Source organism: Malus domestica, chromosome 05 (assembly GCF_042453785.1).
Source record: "Malus domestica chromosome 05, GDT2T_hap1".
Classification (NCBI taxonomy): domain Eukaryota; kingdom Viridiplantae; phylum Streptophyta; class Magnoliopsida; order Rosales; family Rosaceae; genus Malus; species Malus domestica.
This window is the reverse complement of record NC_091665.1, coordinates 5258097-5284364: the sequence shown is the minus strand read 5'-3', so window position 1 is coordinate 5284364 and position 26268 is coordinate 5258097. Positions and strand designations below refer to the sequence as shown.

General features: G+C 37.4%; 2 protein-coding genes, 1 long non-coding RNA gene, 1 other non-coding gene and 1 pseudogene across 4 annotated transcripts; 4 read left to right on the top strand and 1 right to left on the bottom strand.

Moving 5' to 3' along the window:
* Window positions 1-1669: 1669 nt before the first annotated feature.
* Window positions 1670-2396, top strand: LOC103432742 (uncharacterized). Its single transcript, XR_001789873.3, has 2 exons — window positions 1670-1859; window positions 1965-2396. It is a non-coding gene; the product is annotated as an uncharacterized lncRNA (long non-coding RNA).
* A 1965-nt stretch (window positions 2397-4361) lies between these two features.
* On the top strand, window positions 4362-11664 carry LOC103432743 (protein LIKE COV 2-like). The gene is made up of 7 exons (XM_008370943.4): window positions 4362-4746; window positions 5668-5720; window positions 5809-5918; window positions 7196-7363; window positions 9095-9192; window positions 10000-10126; window positions 11176-11664. Exons 1-7 carry the CDS (start codon window positions 4642-4644, stop codon window positions 11280-11282), a joined length of 768 nt encoding a protein of 255 aa, XP_008369165.1. The 5' UTR covers window positions 4362-4641; the 3' UTR covers window positions 11283-11664.
* A 791-nt stretch (window positions 11665-12455) lies between these two features.
* Window positions 12456-12529, top strand: TRNAN-GUU (transfer RNA asparagine (anticodon GUU)). The gene has a single exon. It is a non-coding gene; the product is annotated as a tRNA-Asn (tRNA).
* Window positions 12530-13297: 768 nt separating this feature from the next.
* On the bottom strand, window positions 13298-15998 carry LOC103432744 (5-formyltetrahydrofolate cyclo-ligase-like protein COG0212). The gene is made up of 6 exons (XM_008370944.4): window positions 15481-15998; window positions 15297-15387; window positions 14599-14825; window positions 14256-14331; window positions 13835-13960; window positions 13298-13681 (listed from the first exon to the last, which is right to left on the bottom strand). The coding sequence occupies exons 1-6, from the start codon at window positions 15982-15984 to the stop codon at window positions 13533-13535; spliced, it is 1173 nt and encodes a 390-aa protein (XP_008369166.2). The 5' UTR covers window positions 15985-15998; the 3' UTR covers window positions 13298-13532.
* Window positions 15999-21137: 5139 nt separating this feature from the next.
* LOC103432792 (citrate-binding protein-like) lies at window positions 21138-23814 on the top strand (annotated as a pseudogene).
* Window positions 23815-26268: the final 2454 nt, after the last annotated feature.

Below are 26268 nucleotides of genomic sequence, written 5' to 3'. Positions count from 1 at the left end.
TCTGTAGGTGATAGGACCATGTTACAGAAACGTCTCGAAGTGCCATCTTGGACAGGAGCCAACGCCACCAAATAGTAAAGTCCTCCTCGCTGCTTACCCAAACCAATCGTTCTCTTCGTGGTCAGATCCTGCAAAATACACCAAGTGGAAAAAAAAGTGACGGAACAATTTAATCCTCCAGTAATTCGACTCACTGACATCAAATCTACATTAAAAGTAGGCACACACAACACATCTCGGAGTAAGAAGTTAGAATTCAAAGATAAATCTCCGGTTAATGCAATAGGTGCTTGCTCTCCACTTGGCAATAAAACTGGCAGCATATTATCATTTTTCACACCATTAGTAAGCAGTTTCGGTGAAGAGGTGATGTGGTCTGTCGCACCACTATCGATGATCCATCGATGGAGATGCGAAGGATTTTTTGACAAACCTTTGGTAAGGGTGGTAGCATTGGCTTGAGGGGTAGTGGATACATCCTTCCCATTCATGATACTGAGAATTTGCTGAAACTGAGAATCTGATAAACCTGACATCACGGACTGCATTTCTTGTATAGAAGGTCCTTCTGAGGAAACTATGTTGGCTGACGAAGAGCCAGTGTCTCGCTTGGAGCGATTCCCACCACGTGGATTGGATTTGTTGGTCTTATGAAGACGATGCCCAGGTGGGTACCCATGCAACTGGTAGCAAGTATCAATAGTGTGGTAATCTTGATCGCAATGCGTACAATGCATGGGTTTTCGAGTGGAGGAACCTGCGGACTTGGAGTGGTGGCCCTGGCGAACTGCCATGGCTGCTGTTGCAGTGGTGGTGCGAGAAAGGCTCAAAGAGCGTTGTTTCTCCTCTTGTGATATTGAGGAGTAAGCTTGACGTACAGTAGGCAAGGGATTCATCAAGAGGATTTGTCCTCGAATAGCACTATATGAATCATTGAGTCCCATAAGAAACTGCATCAACCTGTTCCTTTCATTTTGAGCACCGCATGTGCATGAAGATGAATCACTGTAAGAAGACAACTCGTCCCACAGACTCTTCAACTTGGTATAATAGGCTGCAATAGAGAGTTGATCTTGAGAAAGACACGAAATATCCCGCTGCAATTGAAAAATCCGAGGAGCATTGCTTTGGGAGTAGCGCTCTTCCAATTCGTCCCAAATCTCATGAGCGCTAGTCATGTAGAGAATGCTGTCTGAAATATCTGAATCGATTGAGTTGATGATCCAGGCAACAATCATGTCGTTGCATCTCTTCCATGCAGCATGATCGTTCGGCTGGGTTTTTGCTGACGGTTGTGGAACAGTGCCATCAACAAAAACAATCTTGTTTTTAGCACTCAAGGAAATCTTCATGGCTCGAGACCAGGTGGAATAGTTGTCCCCATTAAGGGGTTTCGAGACCAGCACCATAGCTGGGTGGTCTGAATGATGAATGAACAATGGATTGGAAGCATCAGGCTTGCTTTCGCTCGAAGTTCGATCATCGGCCATTGTTAATATCAATGGAAAGGAAAAAAAACGCGCTGCTTGTGATGAACAGCAGTCAAAGAGAAATAACAGAAGAAAATAGGACTAGGGTTTTGGCCTAGCTCTTGATCCAACGGTGCTAAAATGAAGCGCACATAAGCAGCGCAAAATGGATAGCGCAGTGAGATTTTGCGAAACTAAAAAAAAGGAGAAAATGGTGGCTTGCCTTAAAAAAAGAGTAGGGTTATTATCCTCCGAACGAGAAATGGCTTCCTTCTACAGGTCAGCTCTAATGGCAAGAGCCCTCACCCTAACCTCCCTTAACTCCCTAAACCCCGCAGCCATGGCGTCCCCGTTTGCTTCCGCCACCAGAACAGTTCCTTGCGCTACAAGGTACAGTCTTCTCAAATCCCTCCAACTCTGCCAATTTTGACAATTTATGTGGCTTCAGAAAGAAACCCAATTTTGACAAATATCTGCTTTTGTTATTGTGATTAGATTCGTTTCTGTATTTGGATTCATGGTATAGGTCTTGCATCACCGTTGTGACAAGGCCTGCTGGCTATGTGACGCAAACGGTGCATAGGGTTTCCCTTTTGAGCCATGTCTTGACATTTTGGACACTGTATGAGCTACGCCAGCTTGGTTAATTCAGCTATTTAGTTGCTGCTCTTATACTTCCGTTAGATTGTTCAGCGGTGCCTTTGAGAATCGTTCTTATTCTGCTCTTTTGTTTTCAAAGTACTTGAGTAGTGCATGGAATTGCAGTTTCTTATTGTGGTATAAATGATCCACATGGATGCATTGATTTTTCTTTGCAAGTCTCTGTGGTGTTAATCTATATTTTTTCCATAAGTGCCCATTATGTATATTTTGTAATGTGAATATGAAACGACAAGATCACTCTTTAATGATCAATTTATTAGATAATTGATATTTTGAGCAATCACATTACTATATATGGTTATCAAAGTGAGAATAATACGTAAATAAATGTGTACGGCTGGTTGTGAGTCGGTAGGGATGGAGAAATTTAAGCCCATTTTAGGTGACAGCGTTCTTCAGCCTTAACTTTTTGTGTTCATTCTATTGCTCATTACCAATACCCACTTACCTTTGTAGCAGAAGCCGTGAAAAGATGGGATATTCTATTGCGAGTTTGCAACTTTGCATATGCTTAAATATTCCTGTTTGAGTCCTTGGTTTAGACAGAGAAAAATAATAAAGCAAGCTAGACATCTTCAAGTGAACATCTTCTCATTGTACTCAAATCATCTGTCACCTGTATGGTGATGCAAGTCTTGTTCCATGAAAGAACCACACTGGCTTTGATTTTCACCGCACCAGAAATACGACGCAGTTTGTTGTCATTTTCCTTTATTAAATTCAGGCTCTTCTGAGACACGCTCTTCTTCAACATGTTATATCCTACTCGCCAGTAATCAATTTGTTTTTCTCTTTGTCGGTAGAATTTCTTCTTCTGCTGATTTTCCTATTTGCTTCATATGCTGCAGTTCCTCGGTGACAAGGACTCCATGCTCCGGTCATTTCAAGCTTTCAACCAAATTGGCCTGCATATTGGTTCCTCCATCCTTTGTTCTTTTCCCTTTCCCATTGCTTTCTGGCAATTGCATTGTGTAAGTTACGTCCGGCGTTCCTGAAAAATAGTTTTACCGTCTTTAATGTTTACATGCTAGTGTGCATATTGACATTTACTTCAGTACCTTTCTAAGGTAGACTGCTGAGCACATTTGCTGTGTGGTTTTGTTCAATCACAGAGCTTGTGTTAGTAAATGATTTCGGGCAGTTTGAATAACGTTAAATTTGGATTTGCCTATCTTCAATGTAGGACTTAGGGATAGTTAATAAAGTTAGGAGTTTACAAACGAGTAGCTCTTCATGGGTTCTTTTAGGTGGTTCTAAGTTCTAGCCACATTAGTGGCTCTTGTACTCTATGACCGTTGCCAGTTATTTACCAAGTACAAAATGTCCAAATCAATGATGGCTGGACAGGAATATCTTATTGCACTGTCTGTTTTGATGCAAACTGCTTAGTTACCGTATTCTTTCTGCCATTACTGCATAGTCTGATCACCTGTGAAGTTTATGTTCTAATACTCTCCAATAAAACCTAATGACGGGGTTAAAGGACCCCCACCTAAACTACTCAAACTTACATCAATTGTGTGGCTGTGATCGTTTACCTGTGCGTCTTTAGTAAATAGCAATAGCATGATTTCTGTTGAATGAGTTCAAGCTCGGCTGATCATAAATTATTCTTGGATAGGGTTTTCTCGACCGAGGCTGAGCGTGAACGTTGCCCCGGTTCGACCAAGTTGTACTGCACTACTCTCCTCCTTCCTTGTGTGCCCATGGCATATAAATTGCTATTCGTTAAACGGTTTCCGTGATCAATTTTTTTTCTCCTTGTGTGCACGATGTAATGCTTGGCCTGAAGAATTAATGGACTATCAACCTAGAACAATAGCAATGTTGCATTCTCTTGTATGGTTTCTCCTTGCTAGCAGGCTGTCCCTGTTACCCTGTTAGGTTCATGTGATGATGCATGAGCTTATTTGGGATGAATACCTTCGGAAAATGTAGTGGCATGTTATCGATGGACGGGTTTTTTACAAAGTCGGTGATCAGTCCTTTTTGTGTATGGCATTGCCACTCCCGTTTACAACATTTACATTCAAAACTTAATTTGGAAATCATATTTCGACCATATGCCCTTAATAACCCATGAAATGTGTATCAATAATTATTTTGACTAACTTCGTTAGAATTTCTATCGATCTTTTACCCCTGTAAACTCTTTATTCTGGATAAAAATTCTAACAGTGTTACTCACCAAGTTCCCATTAAAATAGAGTTCACACAAGGCAAATAAATAATGAAGTGTCTTTCATGAAAACAATTCCAAACAAATAATTAAGACGTTTATTTGAAGTCGTGTTGGAAGTTGGGTAGGTAGATCTAGAGTTAAACCAAACAAAGTTATCCGCGCAGCCAAACAGAGGTTAGCAACAGTCAGAAGAGAGGCAGAGAGTCTGAGTCTGAGTCCGAGTCGGAATCCTACGAGTCGTGGCAAACTGAAATCATCTGCTTTTCCTCTTCGGTCTTCCGTCTCCGCCGCTCTGGTTAAGTAACACAACGACGGAGAAGCAGCCAAATGGCGGAAGCTAAAGAGCCTACGTCGTCGAGTCCGCTGACCCAAACCGACCCTGAAGATGTTTCCAGGTCTCCGCCAAGCTCCCCCAACTCCTCAACTCGCAAGGTCTGTCTGTCCGTCTGTCACTCTCCCGGTCACTTCAGAATACCTCTTCCCCAATTTGGAAATTTAATCAAGTTTCTTTTCTTTCCTGTGGCAGTTTGGGATTTGATTAGAGCATAAAACCCTAATTTTGAATTTGAAACAACCATAATTAATAGTTGAATGCTTATTAGGTATAATTTGTAGTAGAAGTAGTGGAACTCGGTTTTCTTTACTAATAAGCTTTGATTTGGTCCTGATGATCTCTTAATTGTCCTTACTGTTTGTGGGTTTAATTTAGTTGTTGAATGCCGACTATTTCCTAATTAGCTTTTCGAGATAGAGAAATGTTGTATTAGGGGATCTGGAATCTGGTTAAAACATAGGTTGTTCTGATGGTAAAGCTAGGGGCTTGTAGCTCGGTTGATTTATAGCATTCAACCTTACACCCTAAGTATCGAGTTTGAATTTGATACAATTGTAAAGAAAAAAATGGTAAATCTTATTTTGAGCCTTTGAATAAACTACAATTGGGTAGCCTTGAGAAATGGATATGCAGTAACAACTCGAAATATAAACAAGTGTTGCTAATTTCTTCATACTTGTTCCAAGTTTGAAGTACCATTTGTTGTGCAAATGTTATCCTTCTTAGAAACAGCTTGCATTTATATAACCTCTAAAAAGACTATATCAGAAGGTTAAGAAAACTGTTAACAAAAGGGGCATAATTGTCTATGATAGTGGTCCGAAGTAGATTTTGTACCAACTGGTTTCAGGAAGTTATGTTAGTCCTTTTCCTCTATCTAGTCCTATTTAAAGTCATCTTTACTGGATAATTTTTTTTTTTTTAAAAAAAAAATTTATTTTGTTGGTTGTTTTTCAATGCATAAAGTATACCAAACAACTTGTGCACTCAGTATTTCATTGACCCTTGAATTTGATCAGGCATGCTATGCAGTGCTTCAGAGTTGGGTCTCAAAGAAATTCATGACCGGATGGTAAGGTTCTTTTTTTTTTCAATTGTATAATCTTTTATAAAAATGTTGTTTGATTATAACGTATTAGTTTTGAATTGTGAATTTGCAGTATGGTTCTCTTTCCTGTCGCAGTTACATTCTTCATCACTTGGTGGTTTGTTCAGTTTGTAGATGGTTTCTTCAGTCCAATATATGCCAGGCTCGGGGTTAACATATTTGGTATGACTCCAGATCACGAAATTGTTGTTTACTTTGGGACAGCGATGACTAATTCTTAAGCAAGTAGAATTTGATGTATGAATCTCTGTGAATAGTTCTGAAAAACTTAATAATGATAATCGCTATATTACCATTATAATACCCAATTATAAAATAAATGCTATAGAGGTTTGGATACTTGAAGTATTTTGTGACTTCTTAGTTCTTACTTGAATATGTTTCTGCATGTTTTAAAATACTAGTAATAATTTTGACCAAAAAAATTGGGGAAAATTCTAGTAATACTGTAATACCATAGGGATTTGACTTGAATAGGTTTTGTGGAAGTTTCCAAATAGTTCAAGTTGCAGTAACTATCCAAATTTGGTATTGGTGTAACACTTTTTAGTGGTGGCGAAGCATAGATTATTACTTCATCATGTACGGAAAATTTCCATACCTTGGACCATCTTTAACTTTTTGGTCTAAACAGAATCGTATCTTAAGTTCATGCTAAGTTTTGCTGGATAATAGATTAAATGTTCGTCATGATGCAGCATGATAGTATTTAGGGCCAAGATTAATAGTAAAATTGATTCTACAATGAAAACTCAAAAGAAACTACAAACACCCACAACACCCGGAAATTAAAAGTAGGAAACTAGCATGAAACAAGCAAATTTTGATACCCACAGTATGTTCCTTCGAAAATTTCAGAAACTAAGTAGTTTCTAACTTTCTATGTCCGTGTCGATCCCTCTAGTTTAGGGCTGGTTTGAGTTGTGATTATATGCTGGTAGAAGATGAGAAGGGTAAGAAAGAGGGAATAGAAGCTCTTTAGAAGAAGAGAAGAAACTGGATTCGCTCCAGGGCTTCACACCAAATTCCCTTCGCAGAAAGATAGATCAGAATATTTTTCTGAAAGCTGATTTTTATTCATAAACTTCATTACTTTGCCTAAAAGCATTTACATATATTTATAGTCCAGCTAACTCTTATGACGAAAGACTTTTCGACTCCCAGAAAACTCTAGATGCATTAACTTATTAATTTCTAGAATCTACCTAAAAAAGGCTTAGAGAGTAACTCCAAGGTCCATTGAAATTTTGAAACTGAAGAAAACTCTAATCCAGCCACAAAAAGGTAGAGCTCTAAGGCCTCTTCCTGCATCTCTTTTGGTGATACATCTTAAATGACTTAGCATTGATGTCCTCGTCACATCAATTTCGTCATGGGTGGTTAATTGTTTTATCTATGTCCTTTTATGCAGTATTGAGTACTTCTTTTTATTGTTGCAGGCCTAGGATTTGTTACATCCCTACTTTTTATAGTCTTGATTGGTATTTTTGCCTCATCATGGATGGGTGCAACAGTTTTCTGGATTGGAGAATGGTTCATTAAACGAATGCCCTTTATGAAGCACATATACTCGGCCTCTAAGCAGATTAGTTCTGCAATCTCTCCAGGTAACTGCCTTTATTTCAATTTCTCAGTCCATACTTGAATGTTCTTGTTAAGCTCTTGCATGGCTGTCCTAATTATCTTAGGCCTCGTTTGGCACCTTGGACTGTACTAACTATTTTAGTCAGATAGGATAAATAGTCATCGGATAGTATTGACTAAATTAATCGGGCGTATGGTGCAATATCGGACTAATGACTGTATTATTTATACGGTGTTTGGTACTAGTTAATAACAATTTTGGATTGATGATTCAAATAAAATAAAAAAACACAAATGTGTATTCCAACCAAAACAAAATTCACAATCCAACAAAATAAAAATTCACAATCACTTGTTAATGGAAGCTTCAAGCAGACTCTCCTCAAAGTGGCATGAATTTACACCAATCAAAACCTTCAAATTTCCAGAATCAAACCTCCAAATTCTTTCATTAAAAGAGGAAATGCAAATAAAAAAATCATCAATTCCATGCTTTCCAGGGGAATCAGTGCAGCCAAAAACCCATATGAAATAAAAAACCCAATTGAGTTTCAAATCCATTGAATTAAAAAAACCCAGATGAAATCTCCCCCAGATTTGAGTTATTAATCCATTGAAATAAAAAAACCCAGATGAAATCTCGCCCAGTTTTGAGTTTAAGCACCACACACCAACACAATCAAGGAACAGTTAAGCCAAAAACCCACATGATGTCTCTCCAGAACAGGAACGATGTGATTTGAGTTCGATCTGCCACCTCTGGTTTTCCGTTTGAAATCTGCTTGATGCTGATCGAAGGTGGGGATGGAGAAAGAGGGAGAGAGAATACCTTGAGAAAGAGTTAGCAATGTGCAAAGGAGATGGCGAGATGGCTTGGAGAAAAGCCAGCACGTTTTTGTCAGTGTGAACCCGACTAAATAATACCAAGGTTTTAGACAGGATAAACAAGCGGGTGTAAGGGAGATAAAATAGGTGGGGCCAGATTAATAAGCCAGTGCTTGTTTAGTACAAAAGCTCACCAAACACTTGTTTCGTATTACATAATACTATCCAATGTCTTATACTCTTATACGGTGTGCCAAACGAAGCCTTAGGGTTTATGTTCTCCTTTTTCTAACGGAGCTCATCCACTTGCAAGCATGTTGGCCTCACTTGAGTTAGCTGAGTTGGTCAACAAATGAACTAAGCCAAGGTTAACTTCAGGCTTGTTGAAATAATGATCCAAGCCCAAAAATTGGTAGGTTTCACATTAGGCTCACCAACCTATCTGAAGTGGCCATGATTTTAAAGCCATTCAGCATGCCATATAGGCTCTTGGTAAATTCTGTTGCTTGATTGTTTTTCTCACCTCTGCTATTGGCTTTCATTACACTGTTTAACTTAAGTTGAATAATGATGTGAATTTGCGATACAAGTTCCCTTGCTTGGGTACACGAGAGACACATATGGTTCCCTATCTAAGATAAACCGTTGAATTGACCCCCATTGTTGCCATCGTAAGGAATAAGTGGTGAGCGTACGCATGCAATGGTCTTTCTAATCCAAACAAATATGGTTTTATTTCATATTATTTGGTAGGTTGAATTAATTTCTCCTGAGCTAGTAAAAGTTTGTGATGCCATCTACCTTGTGAGTGTGTGGTTTGGTGCATGGTAGAAATAGCGTATTTCTGACATGGAATCCATTCAGTGCGTATTTTTCTTTTTCTCCTCTTTGGTATATTCATAAATGATTTCTTTCTTTCTATTTGACAGATCAAAATACCACTGCTTTTAAAGAGGTTGCAATTATTCGTCATCCTCGAGTTGGTGAATATGCATTTGGTTTTATCACATCATCTGTAACACTTCAGGTATGTTGGACTGTCCAATTAATAGATCTACCTTCTACATGATATTAGAACTTCGTGTACAGCCACCACAACATGGTTTGAATTTCTATTTGTCAACAGTTTGGTGTGTATTTGGAAGAAGTAAGTTTAGTTGTATGTTAAGATTGTTTTGGTCCAACCGCAGAACTTTTTTCTGCTTACTTTTAGAAGCAGGTGATGGATTATGTTGGTTATTAATGCAATGGAGAGGAATAGCTGTCTGACAGCTATTTGATTCCCTCAAAAAGCAGTTTTTTATATCTGAGAAAAAAGGGTTTTTTGTTTGCTTTTCTTTTGTTGAAAAAGAAAGGGCTAGTTTTGGCACCTCCTAGGAAGTACAGAAGTGGTTTCTCTGGCAGTATTATTTTTTGCAAGCACAGTTCAAGCGAGAGATACTTAAGTTTATTAAATGTAAAGAAGAATTGTTCATATTTATAGGCAGCTCTAATATTATAACACTTGTAGTACAAAAATACTATGGATATCACCAATTTGTACATGCAATCCGCAAAGCAATCCATTAAATTTTGAAGAAATATATTTGAATAATGTTCACAGCTATATCACAACAGCCTTCTAAAAGGCAAGAAAAAAATAAGACTATTGAAATGTCATCTACAACTTTTATATGCAAAATAAGCTGTAAATGAAAGAAACAAAATGGTTGTTTTGTGATGGTTTGCTATGGAAGATATTAATATTCTACTAGTTACATCTGGTTGTAGTTTATTTTGGATTTTCTCATAAAAACCATGAGTTAGGATCTGATTGTTTTGTGGTTGATTACAGAGGGATGATGGAGATGAGGAGTTGTGTAGTGTTTATGTCCCAACAAACCATCTATACATTGGCGATATTTTTCTTGTCAATTCTGAAGAGATCATACGACCAAATTTGTCAGTTCGGGAAGGCATAGGTTTGTTTCCTCTTTCGTTGACGTGCAGTCATGCATCATATGGTCTATATCATACATGGACATGATAGCTCTGCATACTGTGCATTTTGCCTTGTGTTTTTTCTAAAAGTTACTTATTCATAGAAGAAAGGATACGCATACATTATAACCAGGAAAGCCGATGTTTGATATGGAACAAAGATGGATTGGTAATTTACAGTGTCTTATAGGTTTAGCAGACGTGCTTTAATTTCAGAAACATTCCAATAACAAACTGGTTGAAATTCCCGTTCAAATTAAATTCTTGATCTTGGTGGGGATAATATTACCATTCAGCGAGTGATTAACATGTATACAATGGGTTGTCCTCCTAACTGTTTAAAACCATATGAACAAAGATCTACAAGTTAATGAAAAACACATATAGATTTACTGCCTATCTCATAAGTGAGAGAGATTTCCATTGTGGCAGCAAATATCTTGAGAAAATAGTTTGGCTTGACAACATATCGTAAGAAGTTTGGTCCAAATGGTTTCAAATTTTTTACTGGGTTGTTCATCAAAAGCCAGACGAGGTTCCTTGATGGCTTTCTCAAACAATTTGTTTGTTGTTCAAGGATTTTAAGAGTTAGATGTAAAATGAAAAATAAATCAGTTAAAGTTATCCTAAGCCAGACAAAAACAAATCTTAATTGTATTATTGGTTCTGTATCCGATTTGAATTCAGTGGAGAAAATTCAGTTTCGAGTATTTTTGTTCTATGTTAAAGATGGATTTGTATTCGAACAGGATTTGATATTTTTCACACTGATCCCTTTATGCTGGGGTATGCTTTCTCTCGCAACTTGATTGTTATATTCATTCGACTAAGTGTACTTCTTTTGCATTTTCTGACTTCTCACTACTTCTGTCCGAAAAGAGAAGTCGTTTGACTTGGAAGGAGGATTTAAATTCAACCATGGATGATCTTGTGACAATTAGCATAATTTTCTTTCCTAGTTTTTCAGAGATGTTCGAGTAGTACTATTATTGCATAACGGTTTGACAATTGTTTCTCCCCTGAAATGCAGAGATCATAATCTCAGTTGGTATGACGATGCCGCAAGTGATTTCTCCAATCGAAAGGATTCCTCGTCAAAGCGACAGGATTCCACTGAACAGAATGGTGTCCCTTTAGAATCAAGTCATACGTAATTTAGGACAGGTTCAGTTGTACGCAACATGATGTGTTTCTTATACGGACCGCCGGTGTTGTACGTGATAAGATAACTGCTCTGCTTGCTCTCAAAACACAGCTAGACATGAGAAAACATGCGAGGAGCTTTATTTTTTGTTCATGGATTCATGGCTAGGGTTTCGGTTTGTATTTCGTATTCGCGATCCTATGCGTTGTAGGTGTAGGTTACGCGATGTTGTATGTTACGTAGTATTTTTCACTCGTACGATGTAAATTCAGTATGCTTTTACTTTGCCTTGCGCCGTTGAAATGGAATACAGAAATGCTGGTATGATGGTTTCGGGGAAAGGATTTTCAACGCCCCCGTCTTTCTCCCGCTGCACATCTCTGTCTATTCCTAGCCGGTTTGATTGAATAAATCAAAAGAGAATCAACGGACATGCATTAACTTTTCCAGTGTCTTTGCGCTGTGAATTGGTGTCACATTGATATGTAGTCTTTTCTCCGTAATTGCAAATCATAATTTCGCATATAAAAAAAATTGACTCGGGACAAGCATAAAATATAATTTTTTTAACATTTTTTATTATTATTTTAATTTAGGATGTGTAAAATAAAATATTATATACAAGCGTAGAATTACGATTTGTTGTAAGGGGTAGTATACTTGCATGTATAGAGAAAAGTATTTAATCCCGAAAGAGATTTATAGGCTAATGATTTCTAACCGTTTCATTAAATAAATCAAAGAAAATCAATGAATATTGATGAGCAAGCCTACGCAGAAGGATAAAAAGTAAAACTGGTGTGGAAAATTATTTTCCTTGAATTATCTATCTTATGGGAAGGACAGACAATGACATTGCTGTTGTAACTTGTAACTTGTAAAGGACCTGTAATAAAAACGTGAACTCCACAAGGATCTGTAATTATAAAGGGATGTGATATCCACACATCATTTTTTACTTCTTTCACACTCTTTTAATTTTCAGTCGTCGGTTTGGATGAATTGAAGAAGATCAAATGACAGAAATTAACAAGGGGTGTGGGAGAAGTAAAAAGAGGTGTGGATAGCACACCCCAATTATAAATTCCTAAAATCTCTCTTGATGCATACAAAGAAATATATTTATAAATTACAAAAAATTTAATTTTGTATGCTGTTCCCAACAAGCTGGAGTAGCTCAGCTGGTTAGAGCGTGTGGCTGTTAACCACAAGGTCGAAGGTTCAATCCCTTCCTCTAGCGTTTTTGTCTTTTCCTCTGATATCTTTTTAGTTTTTGTGTAGCTAAACAGAGTTATGTTTATGTTGTTTTTTTGGGTCGATCATGTCGTTGAAGATGGCTCAGTTGAAAGTGTGTAAAACGCCACCACTTAATTTGTTGCATACTTTTTATTAAGTTGTTCAGGAAAGAAAATAATTGGAAGTTTTTGGTATAAAATGCTGCCTTCCCCCTACAACATGGGTTTCTTTTGTGTTTTTGTCAATCAAAAGGAATTCTATAACAATATATGTATATAATGTTTTAAAATTGTGAGAATGAATGCCCACATGTTTTAAGTGAGGAAGACTTGAGAACAGTGATGTAATTGTTGTAATGTGATGCTTTCAAAAGAACACAATAGTAGTGTAATTGTTGTTATGTGATGTTTTCAAAAGGGACAATCATTTCACTTTTTGGTTTGTCACAGATGTGGCTCTATATAAAGAGCACTTCATGTGTGATTACAATACACAACAAAAAGAAAAGAAGTGAAAGAAGCGAAAATGATTTTTAATGTTAAAGAAAGACAAATTATGATTTATACCAAGCAGTTGAAATAAGTAGAGAGTTTGTAGAGTCATATATTTTAGAATTCAAAATAATATGTAAAACAACCACTTAATACTACGGTAAGTAAGAGATTCAATTCTCGTCAAAAGCGAATTTGTATCACATTATTGCCAATCCATTGTGAGGCTTAACCCACCCCTCCATCCATAGATAATATCGTTTGTTAAAAAAAAAAACATGTAAAACGAGAGAATTGAACCTATTTTAATACAATACACATAAATCATCTATACATCCAACGATACATTAAAACTCAAGCAAGATCGAACAACATGGCCCTAAAAACTTCGGTAAAATAAAAGTAAAAACAAGGTGACTACTAGCCACGTCTTATATTACACTATAAATTCCAATTTTTTGTGTTTCTTCCGTCTTTCTTGGTACACGGTTTTATATTTTTATAGATCCCACAAGTTTATCTCCCTCGTCGAGCTGTGGGAGGCAGCTTCTCAGATGGGCCACACGGAAGCTTTTGTCCAGTCTCCCGTTCGATCCTTCTCTTGAGCTCTCTAAGTATTCTAATTTGCCCCAGCTTCTCAGGAGACAATTTGTCCCAGTAAATCCCTATAACCCAAGCAATATTGGTATAAAAAATATGATACAGTACTGCAAAATGGGCATATGGTAGTATAACAAGCCGATTCCATCATATGTCCAGGAAATTAATTTCCCACGAATATAAAAAAGAAGTGAAGCATATTGCACAAGTTCACCAACCTTGAGGCTTTGGAATTGATGTGTTTGTAAAAATGACCTGTGTTGGAGTGCAGATGATGTCAACGGGTACATCGTGGATTAATAGCTTTTCAGTCGGAATATCATCTACCAATTGACTGTCGTGCACTGCAAGAAATTTCACATGTTACATCTAATGCAAACACAAAAGTTAACCAAAGTTGTGCAAACTGGTTTACAGTTGTTCAGTGAATGGAAACAATATACCCGAGCAATGTCTTAGAGACAGACGAGAATCACAAATGTTCAAACAACAGTCATATTCATATGCAAACCTTTCATGCCTCTTGATCAAAAGAACGATGGAATAGGCATGCAAGCAGAGACAAATTTAATCTTCTTGAATATGCACGATACCATGCAGAAGAAACGGGAGGGTTAGCAGCAAAGACAACTCACTTACCAGTTGTCACAACTGGTGTTGAGTCATCAATGGCTCCCATGAATCGCAGCATCCCGTACTCAAGTTCAGCAAACCCCTGATACATCAAAGCAAAAGAATTCAAAAAAATACTCCCAGCTCCTACAGTATGTCAAAGACTCGATTTCATGGCATTACCCAAGACAAATTCAGATTGACCAGGCTGAAACTTCAAATATAAAACCTTCTCCTATCAATACTCCAGAAAAGGAGTTGCTTGCATTCAATACTAACCAAACTTTTGCCTAGAACTCAAATTTGGTTTGTTACACTGAACCAAAATACTCTTAGTATGACAAGGACAACAAAAATGCCCAATGATTACCTCACCCTTGCCAAGTCGAGCACCTGTCCTTGGATCAACAGCAACCGAGCCAATGACAATAAGATCAACCTTGATTTTCTCATCTAATCCAATTGGCCTCCCATACTTGGCAGCTCCGACAGACGTACAAGCCTCTTTGATGGTACTAGGACTTAACAAATAAGGTTCAAGCACAGAGAAAAACCCAGTCCTTAAACGCGGTTGAGGAGTTAACAACTTCTTCTCACCTGCACAAGATGAAGGGTCTTACAATGGGATTTTAGAAGTGAGCAGTAGCCATTACTGGTTCCTGGTGCACATTGATACAATCTTCCGATTTCCATCATGTTTCACTGTGTCCGTGACCCTTACGCAAGAGAACATTCTTTTAGGGAAGTGACTGCCGCACTCTTTTCTCCTCCTGCACACCACTTTCTATTTCTAGCCTCTCGATGAAACAAGTCAAACGAGAATCAAGGGACATAAATACGAGAAAAGGTGAGAGGAAACCAGTTTCCTTCTTTTATTGTATACATTATTTTTAATTCGTGCAGTATTTTAATCTACTCAAAACTACGGGAAGGGGACACGAACGAGCCCAGTATGCTCTTTAAACCACTTTATATGCTGAAAAGAGATGATATGCAATCATCATATTAACCACATCAAATTGGATGATAAACAATCAATAAGTAGTACCGTAAACACCAAAAACTGACCAGAAAGAGTGAGAAACCTGACTTGCTTCTGTGGTGAATCCGGGTTTACCTTCACGCAATCCCCGACCCGGAACGCTTCCAACCCACCCAACTGTCCAAACCCACAGAATCAAAATACAAATTCTCTGTAAATTTCTCTACACAAACAACCCAAAAAGAATTAATTTTTAAATTGCTCTCTTACTTTATCGGCAGCCGCAGAAGCGCCGACGAAGTTTGGAATGCGGTGGTGAACGGGGCGGGGGTTCTGGGCTATGTTCCGGGCCTCCATCATGTCCCAAATTCTCTTCCGGATAACCCATTTCCAAGCTTTCGGGTCTTCGGCAACTCCACTCTGCTCGGTCTCAATCTTCGAAGTCTCGGCCATTTGTTCCCGAGCCTTGGCGTCGAGGCTGAGCCGCTCGGCCTCGTAAGCTGCCTCGTCGAAAGCGACGTCGGTTTGGGGTCCGTTGCTACTGCTACTTCTCCGCGCGAAGAGGAGCTTCCGAGAACTTGTTGGGAGGGAGACAGAGAGTGAAGAGAGAGAATGGGATTGGCGGCATTTCTGGGTTTGGTTGAGGAGGTCGAGTATGGGTATGGCCCTTACGGGTATGGATATGGATCCGAATGTAAATTGGTGTGAGTTTCGGAGCAGGCAGGAATCCATTAACATCATTTCTGGCAACTGTATCTTCGCTTGAGAGATCATAATTTGGATAGTATTTCCTTTTTTTTTTCTTTTTTTTTTAATGCAAGTTGGAACAATATTATTACTAGCACATTGTGAGACTGAGCTCACTTCTTTTTAGTGTGGATAATATCGTTTGTTAAAAAAAAATAATGGATATACGATCACATATTTATAAAAAATTCACCTACCATCTCCAACTCTTGACTTAAAACCTAAAATTTTTAACTCAAAATATTTAGGTTTTAACCCATAAATAGTTTTTCTCCTCCAACTCTTTTAAGTTAAATGTTTAGCTCGAGATTATTAAAGAATGAATTTAGGATAACTTTTTTTCTTAAAGTAACTTTTTAAAAAAAATTATGTAAACTATCCTAATTTAATTTTATGTACAAAATTTATGTAGACTATTCTAATTTAATTTTATAAATATTTTAACCTAAAAAGATTTAGATTTCAGTGAATATAGAAAAGTTATTAAACTGACACCATGAAACTCGTAGAACGTTATGAAATAATATGAAACGCATAAAATAATTTGTTTTAATTACTTTAATAACTTTTTTTTCATTACTTTAGCCGTTAGATTTAATTTGGACCGTTGGATCTTTTTTTTTTTTTTTGCTATTGGATTTGATCATATTAAATCTTAGCCATTAGATTTTATGAACTTATAAATATAAAACTAAAAAAACATAAATATATGGTGGACCAGCCCCACTAAACTGGGGGGAATTCTGAGTTAAATTTACCTCAGAAATGAGTTTTGTGTTAAAACTCATATTTGCCCCAAGGGTTGGTGCAAGTTGGAGTAAGTTTAGAATCTAAATTTTGAGTTTTACTCCAAGAGTTGGAGTAGGTTAAGACAATTACTCTGCGGTCTATTGGATAATAATTTCTAATTTTTTATAAATTTTTAATATTTACTTCTTACCTAACTAATATGAACCGTTGGATTATATTTTTTTGTAATCCAACAGCCCATACTATGCCACGTAGGCCACAACAGATAATAAGTATGTCCATCTTTTTACATTTTTTTGTTGAAAATATTTGGACCGTTAGGTAGAAATCCTATGCAAATCGAAAGGATCCACTCGCACTTACACACCTGGCACAAAAAAATAATAATAACGCGGGTGACTTCACTGTGACGTCACCTTAACGTCACAGTCCCCCAGGTGCTGGGTTGGACAATTTTGGCCCAAGTGAGCCGTCGGGCCTCCTTTTTACTGTAGTATGACTTATTTGGGCAGGGGTGGAGCTCATTTTGTTGGTTTTGGTGGATTGAATCACCCAATCTCCGTTGTAATTGGGAGGGGTGGAGTTGCTCTTATGAAAGACTAATTTACTCACCGTGCAATTCCAAAAGTGAATGAGGCAACAATGTATTTTTAACTTTCAAAATCGAACGGTACACTAAAACATATCTGAGACCACGAGACGCATCCATGGAAGATAAATGCCTTGAAAAATTGCACACGCATCTGTATAACACTAAGCACTTGTCCATTTCTCATACAATTTAAGGGCTTCGTACCTTTTAGATTGATTCTGTTTCTTAGTAAAAAATTGTAACAAAAAGATGGCATGAGATTCCATAACTTGTTTTGTATTGTATGCTAAATATGCACCACCACACAACGCATCATCCACCTCAACACTCAAATCCAAATATTTGCATAAAGATGGGAAGGATTAATGCCTCACTTATCAATTCTATGCGCATTTGCTTTTTCATTAAGAAAGGGCTTAGGATCAACATTACAATCATACTTTCTGATTGTCCAAAAATTCAGTCTTTAGATTGTTGGAGCGATATTATAACACATGAAAAATATATAAATTGAAGAACAACAACAACACTTGTGTTTATTATAACAAACTTGAAATAGATAATTTATATCAAACAATTAAATATTAAAATAAGGAAAATATTTTATAACGACAAATGTATATAGAACATCAACAACAAAAATATTGAGTGAAGTTGTAGAAATTGACAAACTTGGCTAGTGAGATTTGCATGAATGCAATGTTCCACTCTTGTACTTGCACATTGGTAGGCGGCCGTATCTAGAATACAACCGTAATCTTCATATTCTAGTGAACTATTTATATATTTACCAATGTTCTAAAAATCGCTAGGCTCTAGTCGGGCGGGGGGCAGGGGCCTATTGCCTAGACGGCTAGGCGGATTTATGTAAAATTATTATATATCTTGTAAATAAGTGTCTATTTACACCTAAAAAAAAACTATACCTGTATAGATAATAAAAGAATGATAGAATGATAAAATGAAAAAATAGAAGTAGAAAAATACACAAATTATATACATCCAAAAATTTCAATATTTAAAAAACAGTAAGCTTATAATCATAATGAGAAGGATTTGGATGATAGACTAAATTCTTCTTGTTCATGAATCATGATCCTTGCATTGGATTGGACATAGACTAAATTATTTAACCTTGTTGTGTCTAGCTTATTTCTTTTCTTTGTATGCATCCCCTCAAAATGCTCCAATTCATTGCACTATTGAATGAACTTGTAATAAATCCATAATTTGCAAATTAGGTACATCATTTCCATAAGGCTACAACCATGAAATCAAAAAAGGAAAAAAGCACATAATTAATAAAAAAATATATATATAAAAAACAGCCTAAGACCGTCTAGGGCCGCTTAGGTGCCACCTAGCTCTCCACCTAGGACCACCTAGCCCGCCTAGATGGCCGCCTAACTCCAAACCGATTTTTCGAAACGATTTGCCCAAAATCGAGGCGGGCATTCACCGCTTAGGCCGATTTTTAGAACATTGATATTTACACTCCCAAAAAGTTACTCTTTAAGACAACAGTTAGGTAATGGTTATGCCTTCTAAACTTGTAACCCTTAATCAAATTAGAAGCATATGACCGTTTGCTTTCAACTACAAAATTTCATTCGCATAACCAACATCAGTTTTGCATGTCAAACTATAGAACCTTACAAAATTTAACATGAATTTTTCATTCAAACATTATAATATTTAATTTTAACATAACTTAACAACTAACAACGAAATTATTATCAAACGATCCCTAAATTACTTTTTATCAGTTTTGCACGTAAAACTATAGGCCCATGCATGCGCCTACCAAAAAGCCGAAGTTACACAAAAGTCAGTTTTAATAAAAAGCCAGCGACCCATCTGACCATCTTTCAGTGACGAAATTTTTCAGGATACCGGATACCCAACCTGATGTGGAGTACCGAGCCAATTACAGGCAGGCACGTGGCCTGCTTTATTTTTCAATTAAAACAATTTCTGTGACTTCCAAAACACTGGGCTCAATAACTGAGAAGATAACGGCCGTCATGGCCTCTGCATAGATCTTCTCAATTCCCTTTAGCTTTTTGCTCGAATTTTTTAATTTCTTTTGAGTAATTCTAATTTTTTTTCTTCTCTTTTTTGGGTTTTTCACAATTTAAAAAATTCATGAATCCATGCATAGTATGAATGTTTTGGGTTTTAAGAGGAATACATGGCGGCAGATTGCAGTGATTTTTTAAGAAAATGCAATTTTTTCCTTTAATTTCTCAACTGATTGGTGTCACCATAAAAGGGCAGTGGAAAGCCATCGGAGCAAGGATGGACGGGTATTCATTGTCGGTGGCAGTTTAACCTCTGATTCAGATACCGGAGCTGCCGAGTGGGTTGTCGCGTTCGGGTCCAGGGTGTCCGGTGATGCAGCTGAAGAGAAGGAAGCCGGCGAGGCTTTATATTTCGGTTATGTCGTCGGGATTTGGGGTGGGTTTGATGATGCCAATCTACGGTGGAAAGGAAAGAGGCGGTGAATGCTTAACGTTGACGGAAGTTTTCTTGGTTTTGGATTATGTGTTCAAAATGTATTTAAAGAAAAAAAATTAAAAGCCATGTGTCTAGTTCTTATTGCTCGAGTACACCAGCTATCAATGCTTATGTGGGATTGAAAAATTTCTCCTCCCCCTCAGTGGCCTTCTCTTCCTCCCTCCCTCCCGTCAATGTCATCGTCATCATCCACCGAAACAATCTAATTTAATTCATAATGTTCTCTTTAGCGATAATCGAACCTAAAATTTTTCACTTACAAGTGAAAATGAATACTACTAGACTGTAGTATTAAGTGGCTAAAACCCTTGTTTTTAAGAAAAATGAATATCTTTAGTCCAATTCTTAAATAGAATATCAAACGAACCCTAAATTTTTTATACAAGTTCTTAAAAAGCGATCAATGTGCCTTAGAAATTTGGAATATTTAATCAATTGTCCAATATATATGGTATTTAATCATGGACGTCAGGAATATTTTTAAGTGGGGGCAACTTTGAATGACAAAATTAAATTGAAATTTCAAAATAATGTTGTCAAACGTATTGTCCAACTATATGATTTTAGGTAACTGATGTTTAGAACGCTAAAATTGTAAACTATTAGCTAATGAAAAAAGTTACGACTAGAACGATAAGAGGGTAGAAAAACTATAGAACGTGAGAGGGTAATTTGTATTTTTAGTTGGAGGAACTTCTAACACAAAAGGCTAGGAGTTGGGGGGAGCTGCCCCATGGGCATATGTTGTCTCCATCCATGTATTTAATAGATCAAATATCATTACTCTCTATCTGACAGCGAAGAAAATATAGTTGCCGATGAATTAGCTTCCTTAGACATTTGTATTACCACCACTCTTGTATTTAGTTTAATAATTTTCTTTTTTTTTTTATTTTGTATAAGCTAAAGTTTGGCTTGTCTGTAATTGGGATCCATCGAGAATACTCATTGTAATTTTTTTAGCGTTAAAAAAAAATAATAATAATGCATGTAAGTTAGGCAGTTGCCCATAGACCTGTAAACGGGTCGGGTTTATTGGGTTTGGGTCGGGTTCAACCCGACCCGTTAAGCTAACGGGTCATCCGTTTCACCCGTTAACAATTATTATTATTTTTTTTTCATAGAGTTTATATTTTGTTGTTAAGACTTTATTGAAATTATTAAAATATCCTCAACTAAAGGATGTTAACGTGTGCTAACGGGTCTAACGGGTTGACCCAAAGTGACCCGTTATTTAACGGGTTGTTAACGAGTTCACATGTTAACAACCTGACCCGTTAAGCATCCTCCCAAATACTAATATTAACAGGTCGGGTCTAAAATGCCAGGCCTAGTAGCCCATCCTCAAGGGTTATATCCGATAAAAATTAGAGTGAAGGGATCTCCACTCTTGGACGTTGATGTTTGTCATTTGACTCATATCTTCACTATAAAAATCTTACAATTCACATCGATAGATAATATGATACAAAATGAAAAGCATCAGCAGTAGTTGGAACTTCAGAAAAGTTGTGTTTTTCGTACAGATCTTGATCTTCTTTGAAGCCCAACGTTTGTGTTGCTGATCCAACTTATGGGTTCACACTTGTGCAATTCACTGCACAAAATCGCAGATTAAGAAACCATATGACAAGGCTCCTCATGAGCGTTACAGTGATATAGATGGAGTTGAAACGTTTTGGATCTACAGCCACGACAAGCCCTTTCAAAAGCACAATCCAACTAGGCCGCGCTCCGAAATCAGAGTTTCTGTATGTATATTCTCTCTTGTTTTTGATATATTTCTAGGTTTTTTATTACTGACCATTGCATGTTTGGAACTGTTTTTGTTCGAAGCACTTTTATTACAAACATGTTGACCCATAAACATAACATTAATCAATGTCCAATAATGTGATCTAATGTATGATGACACCCAAAAATACTTTTAAGTTTTTCTCTTAAATGTAGTTAATTAGAAGCACTTCTAGTTGTTCATAAATCACTTTTCAAGTCCCATTGGATTTCTTTCTTATATGTTAGGGAAGTTGATTTCATTTAATAATTCATATATGGATTTTGTTCTAGGGGTATGACTACACTTCCGGGGTTTGGCAATTTGAGGGCAACTTTCTTGTGCCACAAGGCACGTCGGGGGCTACAATAATGCAAATCTTTGGTTCACCCAAACAAGCTACAACTCTGCAACTAGCTGTCTACAATGGGGATTTGAAGTACTATCGTGACAATTTGCTAGCTGTCAATATCTACAACAAGTGGGTAAGGCTGAACGTGATTCACAATGTTTCTGCAAGGACAGTGACCATTTTTATCAACGGCGAACGGAAGTTGGTCAGCAAAGATCACGGCCGAGCAACCTTTTACTTTAAGTACGGAGTTTATGGAGTTGTTGACCCTTAAAACTACCAAGCCTACGTGGCGAGCAGGCTGAGCAACTAATGAGCTAACTACGTCCTTCGGTTGTATGTGGCGTGCCAACTCGTCGGCCAAGTTCGGCTGAGGAGTAAATTTGTTGATGTCGCGTTGAGTGCACTGCTGACTTCTTGATCTTGTGACTGCGGCTAAGGAAGGAACACATTTCGGCCTTCGGGTTCTAGAGCCTGAAGACAAGGCTGCTAGTTCTACGAAGTTCACGGATTGTTGGCACCAGTTTCAGTCACGGTGATTATATTCGTGAGAGTACAAGCACGCCAAACCGACTCCAAACTGTACGGACATAAATACTCAAAGGAAATATATATCTTGATGGTAAACGTGGTTTGGCCGTCAGAATGCCGAACTCTAAACCCTACTTGTGAATAACCAATCATAAACAACTCGGCGTTCAATGTGTCGAGCCCAGTAATTTGTAACATCTCACTTTACCGAGAAGGCTAATGAGATGACCTCTACCAACAAGGATTCGAAAATCCTTCTCGGCCGAGACTTGGATAGATAACTAGTCGGCCTCAACGCAATGCTGTTTATCCAAACTAAAGGTGATTTGTGGTCGGCTGATTCTACAGCGGCAATGTTGTTTATCCAAACTGAAGATGTTCGCCGGTTGCCTTCACAGTGCTGTTTATCCAAACTGAAGATGTGTTGGCGGAAAAGAAAATAAAAAATCTCAAGGTTGTTGAGAGGTTTCGCATAGAGCGAGAGTTTGTGCAGGGCAGTTTGTGTGTTGAGTTGGAGAGAGCCTTTTCGTTGTTTGCCGCTTTGTATTTCTCGCCAAGTTTCCTTAATCGCCAATCCAAAAAGCCCTTTCCCGACTATACTCCAAAAACAATATCAAAACAACTGATATTACCTTTAATATATTTTGGCAAAAATCTTCTTAGTCTCCTTATGCCTGTAGACTTTTACCAGATGAGCAACAGATGTCCCGTTGAAACACTTTCACATGGCAAGCATACTATGATTCCATCATCAATTCTTCTCACTTTAAACTCATTTGACAACATCCATCACCATGCAAAAAGGCCTAGCCTACCTAGGTTTCGTACCACATCATCACATCACCAAAAAACCTAGCTTTCCTAGGCTTTCATCATCACCCTAAGCCATCATCTTTTACCAAAAATGTCGCATGCATCTTGAATGCTGATGTTTATTTTCAATTATCACCATATTTTAAATGGATAATATCATTACCTGCATGCTTCATTATTTGATGTCGTGCATATCTGTCAACCAAAATTGATCCAAACCACATATCCACATCCACATCAATTTGAATTGTGCCCCCTGTTTCCAGCTTGGAGATATATGATTTCCATAAGAAAATGTCAAGATAAATCATTATTAAAAGATAATCATGATAAAAGAAACCATAATGTTATCTTTTAACCTTACTAAAACTATCTTCACTTTTCCATCGACAGTGTGAAGGTATGCTTACTTAACGGTCTCGATTACTCGGACCGATGGTGTAATTTTGGGTCCAAACAAGAGCCTTGTATCATTCAAGTAATTATATGCAATCAAGTTGGAGAGGGATCAAACTTTATAAAAAATGAATATCATTGAAAATCAAAGGGTGGGAGCCAAGTTTTGTGTGTAATGGAGGGAGAAATGAGGAGAGTTTGATGTTCAAAGTAATTTTATATTTTTTTTTATACAAGCTATTTTCACTACAAAAAAAAAAATCGTCATGCATTTTCTGTAATTTAAAAAAAAAAAGTATATCACGACTTTTACAAGTGCTAATAATAAATTTTTTTTTATTTTTTTAACAGGAGTTTGATGTGGGTGTTTGTTGTGTTGTGGTCTATTTTTATCTGACAAAATAGAGGGGGCCGGCGGCAGTGGGAGAGAGAAGAGAGATGTGTGTTTGTAGAATTGTAGGGGAATGTGTATGTTGTTATCCCTCCTACATTGTGCCTTTATTTATAGTAGTAAAGGGAGAGAAGATATTCCTTCTCCTCCAAGTAATACAAGTTGTAATAGGAAAGGATAACGAGAATCAAATCTAATCTAGGATTTACACAATCATACTTATTCTAGGAATGTTTACAACATGTTGTGATTTTTTAGTGGTTTTATATTCACAGGGATAGTCATCATCAAAAGTGGGATTCACATTTATGACATGTAAGAAAAAACCATAACACCTTCCACAGTAGGTCGAAAAAAACGAATAAAATACCGATATATTGAACTCATATAAGAATCACACTTTTATATTGAGCCGAAAAAGTATGATACCAATTTATTGAACTCGCACTAGTATAGTAGTGGTGTAATATAAATCAAACTCAAGATGCCTGATTCTTATATATAGATATCATACTCAGATGAGCCATTGTGAAAGGCCTAAAAGTCTGTCTGGTAACAATATAAATTTGTGTTTGGTAGTAATGGTGGCGGTGGTAGTAGAGATAGTGGTTGAGACGAAATTGGTGTTGGTACCAATGATGGTTGAAATGGTGGTAGTAGGGAGGATAATGGGGTGGAGATGGTGGAGGTGGTGGTGGTCATTGTGTGGATAATGAGGTGGAGAATGTGGTGGTGATGGCTGCAACAGTGAGATGGTAGAGGTGGTGATAGTCATGGTGACGAGGGTGATGGCAGTCGATAATATGGTGGTGGTGGTGGACCGGTGGTGGCACTAGAAGTGCAAGTGGTGGTTACCATGGTGAGACGGTGTCGGTTGTGGTGATGGTGAGACGGTGGATGATACGGTGGTAGCAGCAATGGTGGTGGATGGTGGTGATGTTAAAGATAGTGGTGGTGGTGGTGGTGATGATGGTGAGACAATAGAAAATTTTTGTTGTGGTGGTGGCAAGGATGGTGACGATGGTGGTAGTATACATGATTTTATTTATTTTTATTAAAACTCTAACCTAGGCTAAATATTGAAAATAGAGGTAAAATCATGCATATGCACCCTTGTGGGGGTTCTTCCAAACTTAGGCTAAATACTTTTTTTTTTTGTTTTTCATTTGCGGAGTTTATTTTCACAAAATAGTCAGCCAAACGCATTTTCATTCATTTTTCGTATATGCGAAATTAAAACTATTTTTCAAAAGGCTAACGAAGGGGTTCTAAATTCAACGGAATCAATTCAACAAAAAAAAATTGAAATATGGGATATGGCTGCAAATATCAAGACAAGTTCCAAATATCCCAATCCATCTTATTTTACAAATAAATAATATGACGGCAGATGAATCAGCTATTTTAGGGACATAATTACATCATTTTTGTGTATGATTTACTAATATTTTGAAGGATGAAATTTCTCAATTTTTGTGTTTGATTTACTAATGTGCCTAAGATGACATTTCTCGGTTAAATTTTGTTATGCATATAAAGATCTGCTAGAATCTTTGAATTTGATTGTTTTTCCCCAAATTATCTAACCATGTAATATGGGAGTAAATATATATTTTTTTCCCTTCAGATAATACATATTTCATTGATTTGTGGAAAGTTTTAGACTTTAACGAATATGGATTGACATATGATTTAAATTTTTTTTTCACTTATAAGTAAAAATTTTAGTTTGAATCTTGTTGTTGACGATGTTACATTCCAGTCTCGACTCCACCGTAGCACAATATTGTCCGCTTTGAGCCCCGGCCACGCCCTCACAGTTTTGTTTCTGGGAATTCAGATGAGAATTTCTCAGGGGGTCACCCATCCTAGGATTGGGATGGCCCGAACTCACTTAACTTTGGAGTTCCTATGGAACCCGAAGCCAGTGAGTTCCCAAAAGGCATCATGCTATATAGAGGTGGGCATGTACATATAAGGCACATCACCCCCTCTCTGTTGGTCGATGTGGGATTTTACACTCCACCCCTTTTAGCGGCCCGACGTCCTTGTCGGCACACTCGCACTCTGCCGTAGCATGATATTGTCCTTTTTGGGCCCCAACCACGCATTCACGATTTTGTTTCTGGGAACTCAAACGAGAACTTTCCAGTGGGTCACCCATCCTAGGATTGCTCTCGCCCGATTTTGTTTCT

What these genes read in the sequence shown, in the direction of transcription:
- LOC103432744 (XM_008370944.4), bottom strand. Translation starts at nt 15,984, where the DNA reads ATGATCTCTCAAGCGAAGATACAGTTGCCAGAAATGATGTTAATGGAT. An exon ending in CAGGTTTCTCACTCTTTCTG is followed by an intron (nt 14,826 to 15,296) that starts GTCAGTTTTTGG and finishes CATCTTGTGCAG; the next exon opens with GTGAGAAGAAGTTGTTAACT. An exon ending in CTCGACTTGGCAAGGGTGAG is followed by an intron (nt 14,332 to 14,598) that starts GTAATCATTGGG and finishes TTGATGTATCAG; the next exon opens with GGGTTTGCTGAACTTGAGTA.
- LOC103432743 (XM_008370943.4), top strand. Translation starts at nt 4,642, where the DNA reads ATGGCGGAAGCTAAAGAGCCTACGTCGTCGAGTCCGCTGACCCAAACC. An exon ending in CCAACTCCTCAACTCGCAAG is followed by an intron (nt 4,747 to 5,667) that starts GTCTGTCTGTCC and finishes GAATTTGATCAG; the next exon opens with GCATGCTATGCAGTGCTTCA. An exon ending in GTCAGTTCGGGAAGGCATAG is followed by an intron (nt 10,127 to 11,175) that starts GTTTGTTTCCTC and finishes CCTGAAATGCAG; the next exon opens with AGATCATAATCTCAGTTGGT.